At 43.5% G+C, this 21,043-nt stretch overlaps 1 gene segment (V, D, J or C); it reads left to right on the top strand.

Moving 5' to 3' along the window:
* Nucleotides 1-361: 361 nt before the first annotated feature.
* Nucleotides 362-21,043, top strand: part of LOC122691371 — a 55,450-nt gene continuing 34,768 nt past the window's right edge. The window contains 1 exon segment of the V gene segment in view: nucleotides 362-451. Within this exon segment, the coding sequence occupies nucleotides 406-451 (46 nt within the window).

Below are 21,043 nucleotides of genomic sequence, written 5' to 3'. Positions count from 1 at the left end.
GAGATGAACCTCCATGTGATTACTCTCTTCCCAAAATCTGTAATTGATATTTGATGACACCTTTTTTCCTGAAGGTGTCTTCCACATCCTTTTTTTTCCACATCCTTTTCCTGAAGCCCTTCCACATCCTTTCACTGCTGGACACAGAAGTCCCGGGGAATTGGGTGGGGGACCCCAGGTGGGGGCTGAGTTCTCTGAATGAACAGTCAGCATCTTCCTCACAGGGGGAGCCCCAGAGACAGGGACCTCCATTCACTACTTTCTGCTTTTTATGCAGAGGCCCCTCCCACATGCAAAGATCCACTCAGGTCACAGGCTGGAAACAAAGCACCAGGTCACTTAAATTCAGGCTCCTCCTCAGGCTTGAAGAGATTTCCGGGAGCGGTGACTCTCATCTGCTCGAAGATGAGCCCACTGTGGACCTTCCTCTTCGTGCTGTCAGCTCCCAGCGGTGAGTGTCTCTGGATCAGACATGGGCACGTGGGGAAGCTGCATCTGAGCCCGTGAGTCACGGTGTTTCTCTCTGTCCACAGGGGTCCTGTCCCAGGTGCAGCTGCAGGAGTCGGGACCCAGCCTGGTGAAGCCCTCACAGACCCTCTCCCTCGCCTGCGCTGTCTCTGGATTCTCACTAACCAGCCATCCTGTAGAGTGGGTCCGCCAGGCTCCAGGAATGGGTCTGGAATGGGTTGGTGCAATAGATTATAATGGAAACACATACTATAACGCAGCTCTGAAATCCCGACTCAGCATCACCAGGGACACCTCCAAGAGCCAAGTCTCTCTCTCACTGAGCAGCGTGACACCTGAGGACACGGCCGTGTATTACTGTGCAAGAGACACAGTGAGGGGAAGTCAGAGAGAGCCCAGACAAAAACCTCCCTGCATGGGCGCCCAGGACCACCAGGGGGCGCTCAGGGCCCACCACGTTCAGGACTGCGCCCAGGAGCAGGTGCCCTGGGGGCGCCGGGAGGGAACTTGTGTTCGAATCTGGTTTTCTCGACCCGCCCAGCGATTCCCTGGAAACCTCTTTTGTGTCCTCACTGTTCCGTTATTGTGGTTTATATTGATTTCATAAAACCATACATAGATTTTATTTTTTGTTTAAGTATAGTTGTGTGTTTGTATATATATGTCTGTGTGGAATATGTACCAACACACACATGTAATCCAATGCTCAGGAGCTGTGTGTTTTCTCTGTTTTGTTTTTGTCTTGTCAAAGAGGCTCAATACAACTCTGAGGCTCATCGTCATTTTTAATGTGAGTCTAAAGTTGTCAAATCTTGTGAATGACCCAAGAAGTCCCAGGAAATCTTTAAATATTACATTTTGCTGTTTCTGTACATGTTCAGTGAGAAGACACACCCTCCTGCTTTCAGTCTACCTTCACAAACACTTTGAATTCTGCAAGTTGTAGTGTTACAGACCGTAATCTGATGTCCCATAGGGAGTGATCCTCATTATTCATGGATTCCGTTTTTGCAAATTCACCTACTTGCTAATTTACATCCAAAATTTGACCCCAAAATGAATGATGACCTTCACCTACATCCATATCCCTCCCCTTTATTAGCAGAGCTAATCTTCATTTCCTTTTGTCTCTCACAGGCTGGTTATGGCCGCTTTCTCTTGTCTAAGCAAGGATGTTGCAGAAATGTCCACAAGTCCATCCCAGTGACCGGCTTAGTATACTATGGAACCAATAAAAATAAAAAGTATCATGGAAAGTAAACTTTTGTACATAAAACAGATTGCCAGGCATTTCAATAGCAAAAATGAGTTTACTTAGGATCAACTGAGAATTACAAATTGGAGTTGCAATCATAATGAGTCATGTGCAATTCCTCAGTAGAAGTGGAGAGACTGTCTTTTGTATCAAGGCAAAATGTGAGCTGGGAGGGCTCTTGTAACTAAAACACTGGTCTTTTATTAGCTGAGTTTTTGACAGAAAAGAAGAGGTAACTTTGTTCTTGTTGGATTCAGGGATTGTCCAAGAGCATGAAAACTCCTCCTCCTGGTCACTGGGTTTTATTTAGTTGTACTTTTTCTTTCTTCTCCTCCTCCTCATTCTTATTCTAATTCTCTTACACTTTCCACTTTTCATCAAGAGCTTCCAAGGTGGCATTACTGGTAGGAAAAAAAACAACAACAACAAACTGCTACTGATAAAGTCTCCTGCCAGTGCAGGAGAGTTAGGAGACAAAGTTTCAATCCCTGGATTGGGAAGATCCCCAGGAGAAGGGCATGGCAATCCACTCCAGTATTCTTGCCTGGAGAATGCTATGGACAGAGGAGCCTGGTGAACTACAGTCCATAGGGTTGCACAGAGTCAGACACGACTTAAGCAACTTAAAACATGCACTTTTGTAAAGATCCTTCTCAGAAAATGATCAATACTTAGGTTTTTTTAAACTTCTGTCTCTCAATGACAGGAAGCACATTTCTGGGTGCAGTGTCTCATTCAGAGGGAAAGTGCACAGACTGTAAATCTGTTGATGTCACATTTAGGTAACAAAAAGACTAATAGGGAGAACTCTCAGGCACTTTTAAATAAAATCTCTGGGTTGTCATGATCATAGTCATTGGAAAGCACCTGACGTTTAACGTTATATTGAAAGTTTGACAGAAAAACGTCCAATAGTTCTGGTCCAGATATTGTAGAAAGTTCTCATAACGTATTATCTTCGACTCTGGAAAATAATTATACTCAGGTCACCTTTGAGGTGCAGGTCCATTCAGGGCTCAGCTGTAGTTTAGGTGTGCCATGGGAATCCAAGTTCCTATTGAAAGGTCGTTGCTGATCCAAGAAAGACATGAGGATTCTTGGCCTCCGGAGGAGAAGAATTCAATCCAGGGCCAGAGACGAGGCTTGATCACTCAGAGCTTTTGTGTAATAAAGTTTTATTAAAGTATAAAGGAGATAGAGAAAGCTTCTGACATAAGCATCAGAAGGGGGCTGAAAGAGTATCCGCCCCCCCCCCCACCCCGCTAGTCTTCAGCTGGATGTTATATAGTCACTAGCAGTCTGTTAATGAAAGAAAAGAATGTCTTAAAACTCAAAATGTCACCAGGCACCTTATTCATAAAATATATTTTGGGATAATCCTGGCACCAGATGAGTCACCCCGGGCCATAAAATGATTGACTTGAATCTTGTAGAAGGGCAGATTACCATACAAGTAGTTTCCTTTACATAGATTAGGGGAACAATGTCTGTGTATAACATAATGGTTTGTCAAGTAGGTTCTGAGCCATTAGGCAGAACATGAGACAGAGTCTGGGGTAAATGCATAGTACATTAACATAGATTAAGACAAGCATTTCCATAAGAAGAATGCATTGGTTAACTCAAGGTTTCAGAATAGTTAACTTCAGGTGGAACCAGGTATCATTATGGCAAACAGTAAGAGAAACCTCCTTTTTAAATTTGTATAGAGCAGGGGAAAAAATATATACCACTAGTTTGTTTCCTCCTGCCGCTTAAGAGAGAAATAAAAATGTCTGACACTTGCAGCCTATTTCCTCTGTTTGGAGACCCCTGGCTTTCCTGCCTGTTACCCTCTCACTATTCTCTGGAGGGTTGATTAGCAGTGCTTGGTAGGGTCCTTTCCAGTGAGGCTGAAGAGTTCTTCTGGGGCTCTTGTCCAGTAGGTGAAGGTACCAGGTGGCAATATATGAGGCTTAAGTCTGCCTCCTGAGAGTCACTGCAAGTAGACAGCTCCAGAGGATCAAGTGTCAGGAGGTGTCCATGAGTGTGAAGCAATCACGATGGGCGTCACTGATGATGGGGGCTGGAGGGTAGATGAGGAGTCGTGCAAGAAGCAGCAAATAAAAAGACCTCTTGGGGTGAGGTGGCTGACTGAGAATTGTTGAATGTGGTAAAGGGTCGTAACCAGAAGCTCGGTGGCCATAATGACTCTAAGGCATAGGGACTATCCACACACCACAGCATCTGTTGCCACCCAATGTGTCTGTGGTGGTCCCTTCATTTTAGTGAGAACTCCAAGGGAACCGCTTCATTTTTCACACGACAGGAAACATGGAGATGGCCAGAGGCAGGTGGCCTCTAAAACTCTCCTTAAAGACTTGAAAGCTCTGTCATCTGGTTTCTCCCATGAAATTGAGTTGGGATTGTAACTGTTGAGAGAATCACATCTAGATAATAAAGAATTATAAAATCCAATCTCAACAATAGTCAACTCGCCCATGAAGAGCCTAACATCAGGCATTTACTTTTGGGATTTAAGAAAGTTTGGACACCATGAAGCTTATCTGATATAAGCACAACCCCTTTTCTGATATCAGATGCACTAAATGTCACATATGAATCTGACAAAATGCAATTTTTCTTTAGTGACCTCTTGCAACTTAAGGCTTAAATCTTAATACATGGATGATGTTTCCAACAAGAAAGTTTGAGAAGTAGAGAAAAGAAGAAAATTTCCACATATCGCAACAAAATAGAACTCGTAGGACATTGTATTTCATCCAGATCAGCGTTCTGGAATATGAAGAAATAAACAGATCTCTCAATAAAGAACTGAAACTTTCAGTTCAGTCATGCAGTCATCTCTGACTCTCTGCGACCCCATGGATTGCAGCATGCCAGTCTTCCCTGTCCATCACCAACTCCCAGAGCTTGCTCAAAATCATGTCCATCAATTTGGTGAAGTGATTCAGCCATCTCATCCTCTGTTGTGCCCTTCTTCTCCTTCCTTCAATTTTTCCAGCATCAGAGTCTTTTCCAATGAGTCCGTTCTTTGCATCAGGTGGCCAAACTATTGGAGTTTCAGCTTCTTGTCAGTCCTTCCAATGAACCTTCAGGACTGATTTCTTTTAGGATTGACTGGTTTGATTTCCTTGCAGTCCAAGGCATTCTCAAGAGTCTTCTCCAACACCACCATGGTTCAAAAGCATCGATTCTTCAGTGCTTAGATTTATTTATAGTCCAACTCTCACATCCATATGTGACTACTGGAAAAATCATAGCTTTGACTACACTGACCTTTGCCGGCAAAGGAATGTCTCTGCTTTTTAATATGCTTTCTTTGTCATAGTTTTTCCTCCCAGGAACAACCATCTTTATTTTTGTGACTACATTCACAATTTGCAGTGATTTTGGAGCCTCCCCCAAAATAAAGTCTGTCACTGTTCCCATGGTTTCCTCATCTATTTGCCATAAAGTGATGGGACCAGATGCCATGATCTTAGTTTTTTTAATGTTGAATTTTAAGCCAACTTTTTCACTCTCCTCTTTCACTTTCATCAAAAGGCTCTTTAGTTATTCCTTTCTATCTGTCATAAGGGTGGTGTCATCTGCATATCTGAGGTTATTGATATTTCTCCCAGTAATCTTATTCCAGCTTCTGCTCCATCCAGCCCACCATTTTGCATGATGTACTCTGCATATAAGTTAAATAAGCAGCGTACAATATACAGCCTTGACGTACTCCTTTCCCAATTTGGAACCAGTCTGTTGTTCCATGTCCAGATCTAACTGTTACATCTTGACCTGCATACTGATTTTTAAGGATGAACATGAGGTGGTCCTGTATTCCCATCACTTGAAGAATTTTCCACAATTTTTTGTGATCCACACAGTCAAAGGACTTGGCATAGTCAATAAAGTAGAACTAGATGTTTTCTGGAACTCTCTTGCTTTTTTGATGATCCATTAGATGTTGGCAACTTGATCTCTGGTTCATCTACCTTTTCTAAATCCAGCCTGAACATCTGGAAGTTCACGGTTCACATACTGTTGAAGCCTGGCTTGGATAATTTTGAGCTTTACTTTCCTAGCATGTGAGATCAGTGCAATTGTGCAGTAGTTCGAGCATTCTTTGCCATTGCCTTTCTTTGTGATTAGAATGAAAACTGACTTTTCCAGCAACACAAGAGAAGACTCTACACGTGGACATAACCAGATGGTCAATACCAGAATCACATTGATTATATTCTTTGTAGCAAAGATGGAGAAGCTCTCAGTCAGCAAAAACAAGACTGGGAGCTGACTATGGCTCAGATCATGAACACTGATTGCAAAATTCAGGCTTAAATTGAGGAAAGTAAGGAAAGCCACCAGAGCATTCAGGTATGACCTAAAGCAAATCCCTTACAATTATACAGTGGAAGTAATAAATACATTTAATGGATTACATCTGATAGACTGAGTGCCTAGAGAACTATGGGCAGAGGTTCATGACATTGTACAGGAGGCAGTGATCAAGATCATCCCCAAGAAAAAGAAAGGCAAAAAGGCAAAATGGTTGTCTGAGGAGGCCTTAGGAATAGCTGAGAAAAGAAAAGAAGCTCCAGGCAAAGAAGAAAAGGAAAGATATACCCAACTGAATGCAACATTTCAAAGACTAGCAAGGAGTGATAAGAAAGCCTTCCTCAGTGGTCAATGGAAAGGAATAGAGGAAAACAATAGAATGGGAAGGCTAGCGATCTCTTCAAGAAAATTAGAGATACCAAGGGAACGTTTCATGCAAAGATGGGCACAATAAAGTACAGAAATGGTATGGACCTAACAGAAGTAGAAGGTATTAAGCAAAGGTGGCATGAATACACAGAAGAACTATACAAAAAAAAAAAAATCTTAATGACCCGGATAACTATGATTGTGTGATCACTCACCTAGAGTCAGGCATCCTGGATTGTGAAGTTAAGTGGGCCTTAGGAAGCATCACTATGAACAATGGTAATGGAGGTGATATAATTTCAGATGAATGGTTACAAATCCTAAAAGATGATGCTGTAAAAGTGCACTCAATATGCCAGCAAATTTGGAAAACTCAGCAGTGGCTACAGGACAGGAAAATATCCATTTTCAAATTCCAAAGAAAGGAATGCCATGATGTACTCTTCATATAAGTTATATAAGAAGGGTGCCAATATATGTTCTTGACATGCTCCTTTCCCAATTTTGAACCATTCTGTTGTTCTATGTCTGGTTCTAAATGTTGCTTCTTGACCTGCATGCCAAATTCTCAGGAAGCCAGTAAAGTGGTCTTGTGTTCCCATCTCTTTAAGAATTTTCCACAGTTTGTTGTGATCTGCACAGTAAAGGCTTTATTGTAGTCAAAGAAGCAGAAATAGTTTTCCTGTAATTCCCTTGCTTTTTCAATCACCCAGTGGATATTGGCAATTTAATCGCTGGTTCCTCTGCCTTTTATAAACTCAGTTTGTACATCTGGAAACTCTTGGTTCTTATACTTAGAAGCCTAGCTTGAAGAATTTTCAGCATTATCCTGCTAGAATGTGAAATGAGTGCAATTGTAGGATAGTTTGAACTTTCTTTGGCATTGCCCTTCTTTGGGATTGCAATGAAAACTGACTAGTCCAGTCCTGTGGCCATTGCTGACTTTTCCAAATTTGCTGACATATTGTGCGAAGCCCTTTAACAGCATAATTTCTTAGGATTTTTTATACCTCAGCTGGAAATCCATTGCCTCCATTACATTTGCTGCTAGTAATGCTTCCTGAGGCTCATTTGACGTCACACTCCAGGATGTCTGGTGTTGAGTGGCCACACCATTGTGGTTACCTGGGTCATTAAGACCTTTTTTGTAAATTCTTCAATTCTACTGACTTTGGTATAATTTCTGATTTACAAATGTAAAATGCATAAAATTAAAAACCATAGGAGTTCAAATTTACAAAAAAAGGGGGGGTGGTGGATGTCATAACATATATCCAAAATTTGTGAAGGTATTGCAAGGTAAAGTTTGGTACATGTAGAAAGAGAGAAGAACCAAGGCACAGAACAAGGAGAGGTAACAGCACAGACTGTTGAACAGGGTTAATTATTTTTGTAATTAAAAAGTATACATGGTGTGTTGAAATGTATAAGCTGCTTGTGTGTCTGGTGAGACAGAGCACAACACTTGTTTACAAGAGCTCAGAGTTAGAACAGAGACACAGGAAAGGGGTGCAGGAGCCGAGGAGGAGTCCAAGGAGGTGGGGAGGGCGGAGAGGAGGAGTCTGAGAGATGCCAGCTCTAGGCTTTAGTGTCAGATGTGTCATCAGCAAGTTTTCACAGGAAGCCCTGGGAAGGAAAGTCAGTCCAGCTGTGCTTACTGCCCCACCCCCACCCTCTGACTTTCCTTTGTCCAAACACTCATGCTCTGGGAGGAGAGGACCTGTGGTCAGTGAACATAGCTGTGTCCACCCTGGATCTCCACCAGCACCCTCCTCCCAGGGCCCCAGAAAGGACCTTCCACGACCATCTTTAGAGGAAACATGCCCACACGATGCACATCACAACCTGGGCTCAAGCGGAAACAGCACCTGAGCTACTCAGAGTCAGGGTTCTCATCTGCACTGACATCATTCTCTGAAAGTCAGAGATTTTATCCAAAAGGACAAGAGACACTTGTGTTCATTCCTCCCCTTGCTGAGGTGTCTCAGCTGTGAGCATCTCCTCAGTCTGAGGAAGGTGGATTTAAAGGGTGATGTCTGTGAAGTGTTTGTCTCATTGTTTCTCCTTCCCAGGGGCTGTCCAGTCCCAGGGGCTGGTGCAGGAGTCAGACCAAGACGATCGAAGACCCTCTCCTCTCCTGCTCTGTGTCTGGTTCTCCATCACACATGGTACCAACTGCTGGGCTGCATTCCTCAGCCCCAGGGAGAAGACTGGAGTGATTGGGCACTCTCGTCCCAGGAACAGCACAGTGTACAATCTCTCTCTCCAAAACAGCTCTCCATCTCCAGAGACGCAACACAGACTCAGTTTTCCCTGCAGCTCTGCTCCGTGATGACCTGTCTCAGGTTTGGCTGCACAGAAATATTTCCTCTGAGACCTTTATTTGAAATGTACATCACCACCTACTCTTTTTAGTTATCACTTTTTACAGTTTTTAATTGGAGGACTATTGCTTTACAATATTGTCCTGGTTTCTGTCATGTGCCATGCTGCGCTGTGCTTAGTTGCTCAGTCGTATCCAATGTCTTGTGATCCCATGACTGTAGCCCGCCAAGCTGCTCTGTCCATGGGGATTCTCCAGGCAAGAGCACTGGAGTGGGTTACCATGCCCTGTTCGACAGGATCTTCCAAACCCAAGGATTGACTCCATGTTTCCCGCATTGCAGATGAATTATTTACTGCCTGAGCCACCAGGAAAACCCAAGAATACTGGAGTGGGTATCCTATCCCTTCTCCAGGGGATCTTCCCCACCCAGGGATTGAACCGTGGTTTCCTGTAATGCAGGCAAAGTCTTTACCAGCTGAGCTACCAGGGAAGCCCACTATGAATCAGCCATAGGTAAACATATGTCCCCTCCTTCGTGAACCTCCCTCCCACCTGCACCCCATCCCACCCCTCTATGTTGGCATAGAGCGCCAGATTTGAATCATTTAAGCATATAAATAATTCTTCTGTTGAACTTCAAGTACGCTTTCCACTCTCAGATGGATTCCCCAGTCTTCTCATTCTGAAAACTCCCCAGTCCTGTTTGATATGGTGCCTTTAACTTGAATACTAAATAATGTTTACAATGGGAACTTGCTGTCCATATAATTCTGGACTTATTTTGTCCCTGAGAGGACATTAGAAAATGTCTGGATGCAGGTTGTGCTGTAACATTTTGGGTGTGCTGCTAGCACCTATTTATCCTTATGTAGTTTGAAAATAGATAGCTAGACAAAATAGGTGAAAGGAAACAGTAAAAATGAGTACACCCTAATGATATGGAAAATATCCATAAAAACTGATTCTATAAACAAAATTCAGGGAGTAGTAACAGCTCAGATGTGTAAAGGTGATGTAAGTGTTTGAATATATTTGTATAAATGTAATTATTCAGATTATTTTGGTAAATGTTATCTAACCTACTCCTGAATCACATACTGCTGCTACTAATACACTTAACACATGTCCAAGTCTTTGGGACCCTATGGACCAGAGCTGACTAGTCTTCTCTGTCCATGGGATTCTCCAGGCAAGAATACTGGAGTGAATTGCTATGCCCTCCTCCAGGGGATCTTCCTGACCCAGGGATTGAACCCACATCTCTTTTGTCTCCTGAAGTGGCAGTCAGGTTCATTTCTACTAATGCCACCTTGGAAGCCTGAAGCACATGCTGAGTCTCTGTTTTTCTCCCTAAGATATCATCAGATATCTTGTCAATTGGCTGCCATTTGCATTCCTTCCAACAAATGGATATGGTCCCTTTTTTCTAATATGTCATCCTCATATTTGAATTTTTCACTTTTGTGCTTTAGCTGTTGTGATAGGTGAGTAGCAGTGAATCGTCATTGTGTTACTTTATGTTTTTTAAAGTAATCTTTTAAATCTTTTTTTTTTCTCTACATAGTGGGAAAGTCTTCAGATCAGCAGCCAAGGTTTTATTGCTTTATTTTCCATATTTGTTGAGCTGCGAATTTGCTCTCTGTTCATCAGTTCAGGCACTCAGTCGTGTCCAACTCTTTGCGACCCCATGGACTGCAGCATGCCTGGCTTCCCTGTCTATCATCAACTCCCAGAGCTTACTCAAACTTATGTCCAGAGAGTCCATGATGCCATCGAATCATCTCATCTTCTATAGACCCCTTCTCCACCTGCCTTCAATCTTTACCAGCATCAAGGTCTTTTCAAATGAGTATGTTCTTCGCATCAGGTGGCCAAAGTATTGGACCTTCAGCTTTAGCACCTTTCAAATGAATATTCATGACTGATTTCCTTTAGGATAGAGGACTGGTTGGATCTCCTTGCAATCCAAGGGTCTCTCAAAAGTCTTCTGCAACACCACGATTCAAAAGCATCAATTCTTCAGTGCTCAGCTTTCTTTATAGTCCAACACTGACATCATACTTGACTTCTGGAAAAACCATAGCTTTGACTAGATGGACCTTTGTTGGCAAAGTAATCTCTCTGCATTTTAATATGTTGTCTAGGTTAGTCATAACTTTTCATCCAAGAAGCAAGCGTCTTTTAATTTCATGGCTTCAGTCACCATCTGCACTGAGATTGGAGCCCAGGAAAATTAAGTCAGTCACTGTTTCCATTGTCTCCCCATTTATTTGCCATGAAGTGATGGGACCAGAGCCCATGATCCTAGTTTTCTGAGTGTTGAGTTTTAAGCCAATTCTTTCACTCTCCTCTTTCACCTTCATCAAGAGGCTCTTTAGTTCTTCTTCACTTTTCTGCCATGAGGGTGGTGTCATCTGCATATCTGAGGTTATTGATATTTCTTCCAGCAATCTTGATTCCAGTTTGGGCTTCATCCAGCCCAGCACTTCTCATGATGTACTCTTCAAACTCTCTATTCATGATACAGGTCTATTTGTCAACTCTGATGTTTGTAAGTTTAATCTCTAAGTCTATGCTTTGATTCCTGTGTCAGTGTTATTGTTACCGCTGTTGTTGTCAGGACAGAGTTTTTAATAAATACAAAAAGTTAGAAATGATTTATGAATCACGTTTGTGGGTTGATATCTAAAAATTCATTCTGAAGCTCAGGGCACCAAAAACTTCACTCTGCTGACCCAGTCATCTTGCTGAAGGGAAGTCAGGGCCCAAGAAATGTCCATACAAGGAGGACATGTGGCCCAGGCCTGTACTCTGTCGGAGCCCCAGCCAGGTCAACCTTCCTTACATGTGAGTGTGTGTTGTAGGAGGGGACCCTAGAGATGAACTTGAGACTCTCACAGGGACCCTGCATGGCACAGGGTGGACCCTCCCAAAGCACAGAGTGTGAACAAAATAAAGGGTGACTGTCACTTTAAACTGCCTAATGTTGTGATTGCTTCCTTTGCATCAGAAAATGAAAGGTTGTTGCTGAACATTAAGACTTCGGGATTCTTGGCCTCTGGAGGAGATGAATTCAATCCGGGGCCAGAGACGAGGCTGGATCACTCAGAGCTTTTGTGTAATAAAGTTTTATTAAAGTATAAAGGAGATAGAGAAAGCTTCTGACATAGGCATCAGAAGGGGGCAGAAGGAGTACCCGCCTGCTAGTCTTCAGCTGGATATTATATAGTCACTAGCAGTCTGTTAATGAAAAGAAAGGAATGTCTTAAAACTCAGAATGGCACCAGATGATTCATCCCAGGCCATAAAACGATTGACTTGAATCTTGTAGAAGGACAGATTACCATACAAATAGTTCCATTTACATAGATTAGGGGAACAATATCTGAGTATAACATACTGGTTTGTCAAGTAGGTTCTGAGCCATTTGGCGGATAGAAGACAGAGTCTGGGGTACATTAACATAGGTTAAGACAAACATTTCCATAAGAAAAATGTATTGCTTAACTCAAGGTTTGAGAATGGTTAGCTTCAGGTGAAACCAGGTGTCATGGTAACACAGCATTTTAAGAGAAACTTCCTTTTAAATTTGTATAGAGAAGGAAAAAAAAATCATTAGTTTGTTTCCTCCTGCCACTTAAGAGAGATAAAAGTGTCTGGCACTTGCAGCCTATTTCCTCCGTTTGGAGACCCCTGGCCTACCTGCCTGTTACTCTCTCAAAAATACCTGAAAATTTTACACATTTCCACACGGGACCCATTTCCCCATTTCATAAATGGTAAGTGTATGGCACAGTTGGACTGGGTGACTGGACAAAGGTCACACTGCTATTTGAGGTGCTATGAGACAGCTTCAGGTCAGAATCCAGAGCCAAAGTCCTCCTAGCAAGATACAGGGAGGACCTAAGTTCCTGGGCAGGAATCCCGGGCTCCCAGGTAGAAAGACACACCTGTGTGCATGGAGAACACCACCAACTGGTTACACTTTAGCAGGTCTACTCTGGCACTGGTGGGGACAGTACTTAGGAGACTGTGACCACCACCACACCTTTTCCTCACTCGACCTCAGGGAATGCATTTCAGGTTAATTTGCTGGTGGTTTCATTCTGTTCAGTGGCCTCTGCCCTAGTTAATATTCTTCTATTTTACTCTCTGGGCATTTCCATCTCTCCAGGATTTAAATCCATTGCCTGTCTTATTACTGTAACTATCTGATAAATTGATGAGAAAAACATCTACTTCTGCTTCATTGACTGTGCTAAAGCCTTTGCCTGTGGGTCACAACAAACTATGAAAAATTCTCAAATAAATAGGAGTACCAGGCCACCTTACCTGCCTCCTGAGAAATCTGTATGAAGGTCAAGAAGCCATAGTTAGAACTGGACATGGAACAATGGACTGCTTCAAAATTGGGAAAGGAGTACGTCAAGGCTGTGTATTGGCACTATGCTTATTTAACTTACATTTACAGGACATCATGCGAAATGTTGGGCTAGATGAAGCACAAACTTGAATCAAGGTTGCCAGGAGAAATATTAATAACCTCCGATATGCAGGTGACACCACACTTATGACAGAATGTGAAGAGGAACTAAAGAGCCTGTTGATAAATGTGAAAGTGGAGAGTGAAAAAGCTGGCTGAAAACTCAACATTCAAGAAACTGAGGTCATAGCATCTGTGAACTACGATCATAAACACTTCATAGATAATAGAAGGGGAAACAGTGGGAACATTGACAGGCTATATTTGCTTGAGCTCCAAAGCTTCTGCAGATGGTGACTGCAGCCATGAAATTAAAAGAAGAAAAGCTTGGAAGAAAACCTATGACCAAGCTAGACAGCATATTAAAGAGCAGGTACATTGCTTTGCCAACAGAGTTCTCTATATTCAAAGCTATGGTTTTTCCATAGGTCATGTTCAGATGTGAGAGTTGGACTGTAAAGAAAGCTGGGCACTGAAGAATTAATGGTTTTGAACTGTGGTGTTGGATAAGACTCTTGAGAGTCCCTTGAACTGCAAGGAGAACAAGCCAGTCAATCCTAAAGGAAATCAAACTTAATATTCATTGGGAGTACTGATGCTGAAGCTGAAACTCCAGTATTTTGGCCACCGGATGGGAAAAGCCAACTCATCAGAAAAGACCCTGAAGCTGGGAACCATTGAAGGTAGGAGGAGAGGGAGGCGAGAGGGGACAAGATGGCATCATGATGGCTGGCATCACCGACTCAAAGACATGAGTTTGAGAAACCTCTGGGAGATGGTGAAGGACAGCAAAACATGGGGTGCTTCCATCTATGGAGTCTCAAAGAGTCAGACACCACTCAGTGACTAAACAATAACATTTGATGAGATTTTGATCATGTGTAAGTTCTCCATTTTTGGTAAAGAACATTAGAATGAGAAACATTTTTCAGCTTCTTGCTCTCTGTCTCCAAGAGGAATAGCATCTTTCTTGTAATGCTCAGAAACTGGAAAAAAATTCCCATCTCAAACATCATCATAATGAATACACCAGTTGGGCTGTAATCATTCTTTGAAGCCCCACCTGTCATTAATGACCAGGATTCCTGGTATACACAGCAGGAAGGTGGCATTTACAAGCAATCATATTGAGTAAAATAAGCTCTTCAAATAAAAATACATATAATAAGATTCTATTTTTGTAAATTCTAGAAAATGAAATGTAATATGAAGTAACTTGGGAAGATGAAGTTTACATCAGGATGGGATGAAGAAGAGAAGGGACAGGAATGAGGAAAACCAGAAGCTCCTGAAAATATTGAAAGGAATTGATTTGTTTTCTCCTGATAATGGTGATGCCTTCATCGGTATGTATCAGAGTATATGTGGTTTATTATATCAAGTACCACATTAAAGCTGTTATAAATGCAAAAGTGGATGACTTGGAATTTAAGGGGTGAAAGAAAAATAATGAAATGTTAGAGTCTTGAAATTACTTCTAATGGGCCCTACTGTCTCCGTGTATTTTATGTAAATACAGGAAGAGAACAAAGTTTTCATGCTCAGATGACAGAATGGGGCTCTCAAACCTCCCCAGGCATCTCTATCTTGAAGTAGTTCAGGGGGCAGCCAGGCCCAGGGAACAGATGTTGACACTGGATCTAACGGCCACCCAGTGTTTATTCTTGGATGCTCCAGAAACCCTCTGCACTTGTGTGTGTAGTTTATATCTCTAATATGAGGATTACAAGGACACCTACATCACAGGAGTATAGCTCTGAAAAAAAAATTGTATTTCCCAAATACTATCAACATCACAAAATCTACAACACTGGAAAGTTCTTTGGAACTCTGTCCTTTCTGATGTCATTTGATGACATAACTTCTTATATACTAGCACGTCATGCAAATAGGGCCCTCCATCTGCTGATGAAAACCAGCCCAACCCTGACTCTGAAGTTCTGGGAGAGGATCCCTGGCCCCAGGATCCCAGGTGCTCCCACTTGGGGATCAGGACGGAACACAGACCACTCACTATGGAGTGTGGGCTGAGCTGAGTTGTCCTGGTTGCTATTTTACAAGAAAACTAATGGAGAACAAGACATCTTGAGGATGAGAGTAGATGTGAATGAGGGAATCAGGGGGTGTGTGACAGTCTCCTGATCAGGATGCCTCTGTGTTTGCAGGTGTCCAGTGTGAGGTCCACCTGGTGGAGTCTGGAGAAGGCTTCGTGCAGCCTGGAGGTTCTCTGAGATGCTCCTGTGCAGCCTCTGCATTCATCTTTAGTACCTGTGGCATGAACTGGGTCCTCCAGGCTACAGAGAAGGGGCTGGAGTGGGTCTGATCCATTAGTGGTGGTAGTGACTACATATACTACGAGGACACTGTGAGGGGTCAATTCACCATCTTTAGAGACAATTTCAAGAACACAGTAACTCTGCAAATGAACAGAGTATTACTGTACCAGAGACACAGTGATGGGAAGTCAGTGTGAACCAGACACAAACTTCGCTGCAGGGAGAAGGGAAGGGGCTGTGAACGCAGGGGGCCATAAAGACTCCTGGGAGGCAAACAGGATGCAGAAATTTGCCTTTCAATCCCAGAAACTTGTGCAAGCAGAGGTTAAGGGCTGGTTTCCCGTCATGGTCTGGGGCTTCCTTTCCATATAGCAGTTTTCTCTGAGGAATCTCTCTGGACACATAATTATAAATTTACAGATTCAGTCTCTGAATTAGAAAGGCTTTTAAAAATAAGAAGATAAAGGCTCTCAAAAGGAAAGGCAGAGAGTTACTTACAGTTAGATATGCAGAGTTTCTCTGGTCTAAATATTTTCTAAGTTGAGCTGTTTCAAAAGGATCCTCCTGGATTTACAAAAAAATTGAACAGATTTTCCTTCCTCATTGTGAAATCTCAGCCCTGCTCTACTGGTAGACCAGCTGTCCCTGCCTGGATGGAGGCTCTTGGATTGCTGCCTGGTCTCTTGCATAAATGCCCAGGCAGCACTTGTGTTCAGGGTCCTCAGTGGGTCACTGGGAATGATGCCAGTTACAGGGCATGTGGGTGTGCATGCTCTACATGTGCTCCTTGCTTCCAGGTCCAATAAATCCCTACAAGCTTAGACAATACCTACATCCTATTCTACTGTGCAGTTTGCTTTATGTAAAATATTTACCATCAAAGCAATCACTACTAGACACATAGATAGCTGGTGGGAAAGGTTATAGTCAGACAGATACTAGCATGCACTTTCAGACAAGTGCTGAAAACAAATCTGTAATCCTTTCTTTACCACAATATCTTAAGGGAGCTCTAGAATGGAGGAAAATCAGGCCTGTTCTCCTTCCAGGAACAGACCAGAGCCTGAGTAGGCACGTCCAGCTCTGTCCAGCATCCCCTGTAGGGGCAGCCAGGTCCAGTGAGAGAAGCCCAGGCACAGACAGGAGAGCTCACTGTGCCCTGATGTGTGCCCTCCAGCACATCACTGCAAGTCCAGGCTGCAGGTTAGCTTCACGTCTGTAAGACGCAGGTAAACCAATTCCTACATCACATTCTAGTTGAGCTGGTGTAGAAAAAAATAGTAATAAAACAGGCACTGAGTGTCAGGGCCCAGGGAAAGTCACTCCCAAACGGGCCTCCATGGCATATTGATTGCTATGAACTGAAGTGAGTTAAGAAAGGACGATTGAGCTGCTGTGGGCACTGCTCTCAATTCCAAGGTATCTCTGAGTACGCTGGCAATTATGGCTTGTCAGGTGGCTCAGTGGTGGAGAATCTGCCTGCCCAGAAGGAGACCCGGGTTCAACTCCTGGGCCCAAAAGAAGGAAACAGAAACCTACTGCAGTATTCTTGCCTGGGAAATCCCATTGACAGAGGAGCCTGATGTGCAACAGTCCATGGTGTCAAAAAAGAATCAGACACAACTTAGTGAGTGAACAAAACCAACATGCAAGCAGTTGGCCCTGGTGGCTCTTATGCATGGTTTTCACCAGATCACCAGCACAGATCCTTGGAGCTCAGCCACCTGGACTGCACCTGGACCTGCTATGGGAGCTATGGAGGCAACATGGACACTCCTCTGACCCAGCCCCCTCGTGTACAGATCCACAGAGTCCACAGCTGCTAAAACTAGAACCATCCAAGCTGCAAGGGCCCTTGTTGTCTTTTGGGGTTTTCACAGGTGCTGAATTTAGCAAGCCATCCCTGGAAGTGTCCCTGCTCAGTTCACACAGCGCACGGAGAGATTTCCCTCCTTTTCCTTAGCCGCACATCCCTGCGTGCTCAAGTAAAAGTGAATAACCTGGGAATCATGGACAAATTCTTAGAAAGATATGACCTTCAAAGAATCAACGAGGAAGAAATAAAAAATGTGAATAGACCAATGACAAGTAATGGAATTGAAGATGTGATTAACAATGCTCCAACAACCAAAAGTCCACAACCAGATGGCTTCAGGGTAGAAATCTATCAGACATTTAGAGAAGAGCTAACACCTATCCTCAAACTGTTTTTTCTTTTTTAATTCAGAGAGAAACACTCCCAAGCTCTTTCTACAAGGCCATCATCACTCTGATACTACAGGAAGACAAAGATGTCACAAAAGAGAAAACTATGGCCAAAATTACTGACACGCAAGATGCAAATATCTCTCAACAATATACTAGTAAACAGAATCCAGCAACATATTGAAAGAATACAACACTGTGATGAAGATGGATTATCCAGGGATGCAGGATTCTTCAATATGTGCAAATTAATCAACGTGACACAGGTTGATATGTGGTCACCTATATGGTCACCCTAATTGATGAAGAAAACATTTTTTTTGTTCTATCTGAATTTCAGAAATTGCCTGGAGAGAACTCTAATCAATGAAAACAGCTACTTGAATGATTGAAGAAATTAAAATTATAGAACCCTACTCATCCTGTGTTGGAGAAGGACACCGCAACCCACTCCGGTACTCTCACCTGGAAAAACCCATGGAGGGAGGAGCGTGGTAGGCAACAGTCCACGGGATCACAAAGAGTCGGACACGACTGAGCAGCTTCACTTTCACACATCCTGTGTAGTTTTATCCTAGTGATCAGAAAACTGGTACAATGCCGTGACCTGTTCCCAACATCCCACACAGACCTAGTGTTCCAGATCCGAAGGCCAGGGTGAGAGAACTCAAATGTCCCAGTTGGATGAGTGGAGCCTAATGCAGCCTTACTCAATTTATAAGTACAAGTTTCCCCCACGTGCAAATTTTCCTCCATTCTCTAGAGTACAATCTACCCCTGGGCTGTGGGAGCTCACAGAACTCCCCTCACACAGGACTGAGGTCTAGGGAAGGCAGAGCTGTGGTCTAAAAGTTAAGGCTTCTCCTGTGCCTGACGGCTGTGGCTGCAGGTGACTGACAGCGACTGACTCCCCTTGTCCCCAGGTGTCCTGTCCCAGGTGCAGCTGCAGGTTCCGGCCCAGGACTGGTGAAGCCATCCTACACACTATCCCTCTCCTGTGCGTCTCTGGTTCCTCCATACCAGTGGTCACTGGGGAGTTGGATCCACCAGCCCCCAGGGAAGGGGTAGAGTGGATGTGAGCCGTCATTTCTTGTGGCAACCCTTACTGCAACCCACCCCTCAAGAGGCACACCTCCATCTGCAGAGACACATCCAAGAACCAGCTCTCCCTGCAGCTGATGTCTGTAACCAGCGAGGACCCAGCCGTGTATTACTGTGCAAGAGACATCGTGGGGGGAAGTCAGTGTGAGCCCAGAACCAAGCCAGCCTGCAGGAGACAGGCTGGGGGATGCAGGGGTGGTGCTTGGGACTCACACTTGTTTCCTCCCCAGGAGCAGGTGCAGATGGAGGTTAAGGGCCGGTTTCCTGTCAGGATCTGTGATTTCCTCTACAGTCAATACTTCCCCTTGGGGAACATCTCTGGCCTCAATATTCTTTTTTATCTCTTAGTTCTTTGATTTATAAAGATTTATTGGAATAAGAGAAAGTCATTTTCTCCTGCAGAAAAGCAGAGTCACTGTCACTTTCTTCTGTCGCCAAGTGCCAAGTAATTTCCAAATCTATGGAGGTAAGTCAGCTACATACATACAAGGGACTCTACGGGGCTCAACAGGGCAGCTCAGCACAGGGCAGTGAGCAAGCCTGCCAGGAGGTAGCAGCACGATGCACATGGTGGACATCAGGCAGAGAGACAGACCCTGCTGCTGGTGGTGTTGTCTGCACACTTGCTCACAGCATCAAGCTCAGGGGGCACTATGAAAAGGCAAGGATCCACACCAAACCTTGGTTCAAACTTGCAGTATGTGCACGTGCACACATAGACACACACACAGATACACCAAGGGGATTTACTAATAAACCCTTCATCACGTCCATTATCCAGGCGTCATTTGAGAGGAGGAAAATCCTCTCAGCAATCAGAAATGAAGCCTGAGTCTGGAGTGGAGACCTGACCAGGACATCTACTTCTACTGGGGTTCAGAGGTGTTGAAGTGATGAGGGTCATGCTCACAGGAGACGTTCCTATGAGTTCAGTCTCACACCTGCATCAAAAGAGAGAAAACATGTTTCTTATTGAATCTCCAGTGTGTGGGCAGAGGAGAATAGCAGGAATAAGCCTTAAGGGGTCAGTAGTCATCAAAACACAGAGTCTGACATTTTATTCTTCTTAGCCACTATAAGAAAGGATGTAAGAGGTAAATGATCACTAAAGGTGGCATAACCCAAGTCCTTAGAAAACAAGAGGACTGCTGACCTGTAAGCAAGCAATGATAACATTAAATTCATGAAGGGATTAGAGAAAAGTTTAGCTCAGAAACTTGGGTGGAAGATGTCCACTGTGCAAGGTCATGGCTTGTTTTGAAGGTCTTGGGTCTGCTGTGTGCTCCTACAATGAGGAGAGTCCACCATATCTAGGAGAACCTTCAGTTTAAAGGGCTCTATTGAAGTACAGAGCTGAAAAATTGATGTATATGAAACATGGTGCTAGAGAAGAGTCTTGAGTTTCCCTTGGACTGGAAGGAGATCAAACCAGTCAATTCAAAAGGAAATCAACCCTAAATATTTATTAGAAGGACTGATGCTGATGCCGAAGCTCCAATACATTGGCCACCTGATACAAAGAGCTGAGCCATTGAAAAAGACTCTAATGCTGGTAAAGATTTAAGGCAAAAGAAGAAGGGGAAGACAGAGGATGTTGCGGTTAGATAGCATCACTGGAGATACAGGTGCATGGAGGAGCTTGGTGTGATGCAGCCCAGGGGTCTCAAAGAGTCAGACATAACTGAGCACATTTATCAATGTCTTATTATTTCTTTGTATGAGCTCTTGTGCCAAAGTGTGCAACAACATTTTGACATACATAATTTTAATTATAAATATTTTCCACAGACTTCCTTGTAGTTAAATGAAATAATTCAAATTAAAAATACTGTGGTGTGAGGCCACATCATGACATATTGAACTCACAGACCCTTGTTCTGACACAACACATCTGTGCACAGAAGAGGTCCTTGAAACCTAGGACCTGTTATATTTCCTTCTATGGGAACATGAAATTATATGTGTCTCCTAACTCCACCAGCTCATGGTGTCCAGGTCAGATGCGGGGCATCTCTGCAAATGCAGGCCCTGATGCCCCTTGGTGAATAGCAACAGTCTCACCTGCTCCGGGTGTTGGATGCCACACCTTCCCTCCCCTGCCCCACAGCATCAGCTCACTTTTCAGGTCCAGACCAGAGAGTCTAGATGTGTCCTGTGATTCTTGTTCTTACTGCTTTTGTTGAAGGTCTTATTACCTACACACAGGCAGGGGAAATTCCTTCTAATTTAATATA

The sequence above is a fragment of the Cervus elaphus genome, unplaced genomic scaffold (assembly GCF_910594005.1).
Source record: "Cervus elaphus unplaced genomic scaffold, mCerEla1.1, whole genome shotgun sequence".
NCBI classification, from domain to species: domain Eukaryota; kingdom Metazoa; phylum Chordata; class Mammalia; order Artiodactyla; family Cervidae; genus Cervus; species Cervus elaphus.
The sequence above is the reverse complement of the archived record's forward strand: the minus strand, read 5'-3'. Positions and strand labels throughout refer to the sequence as shown.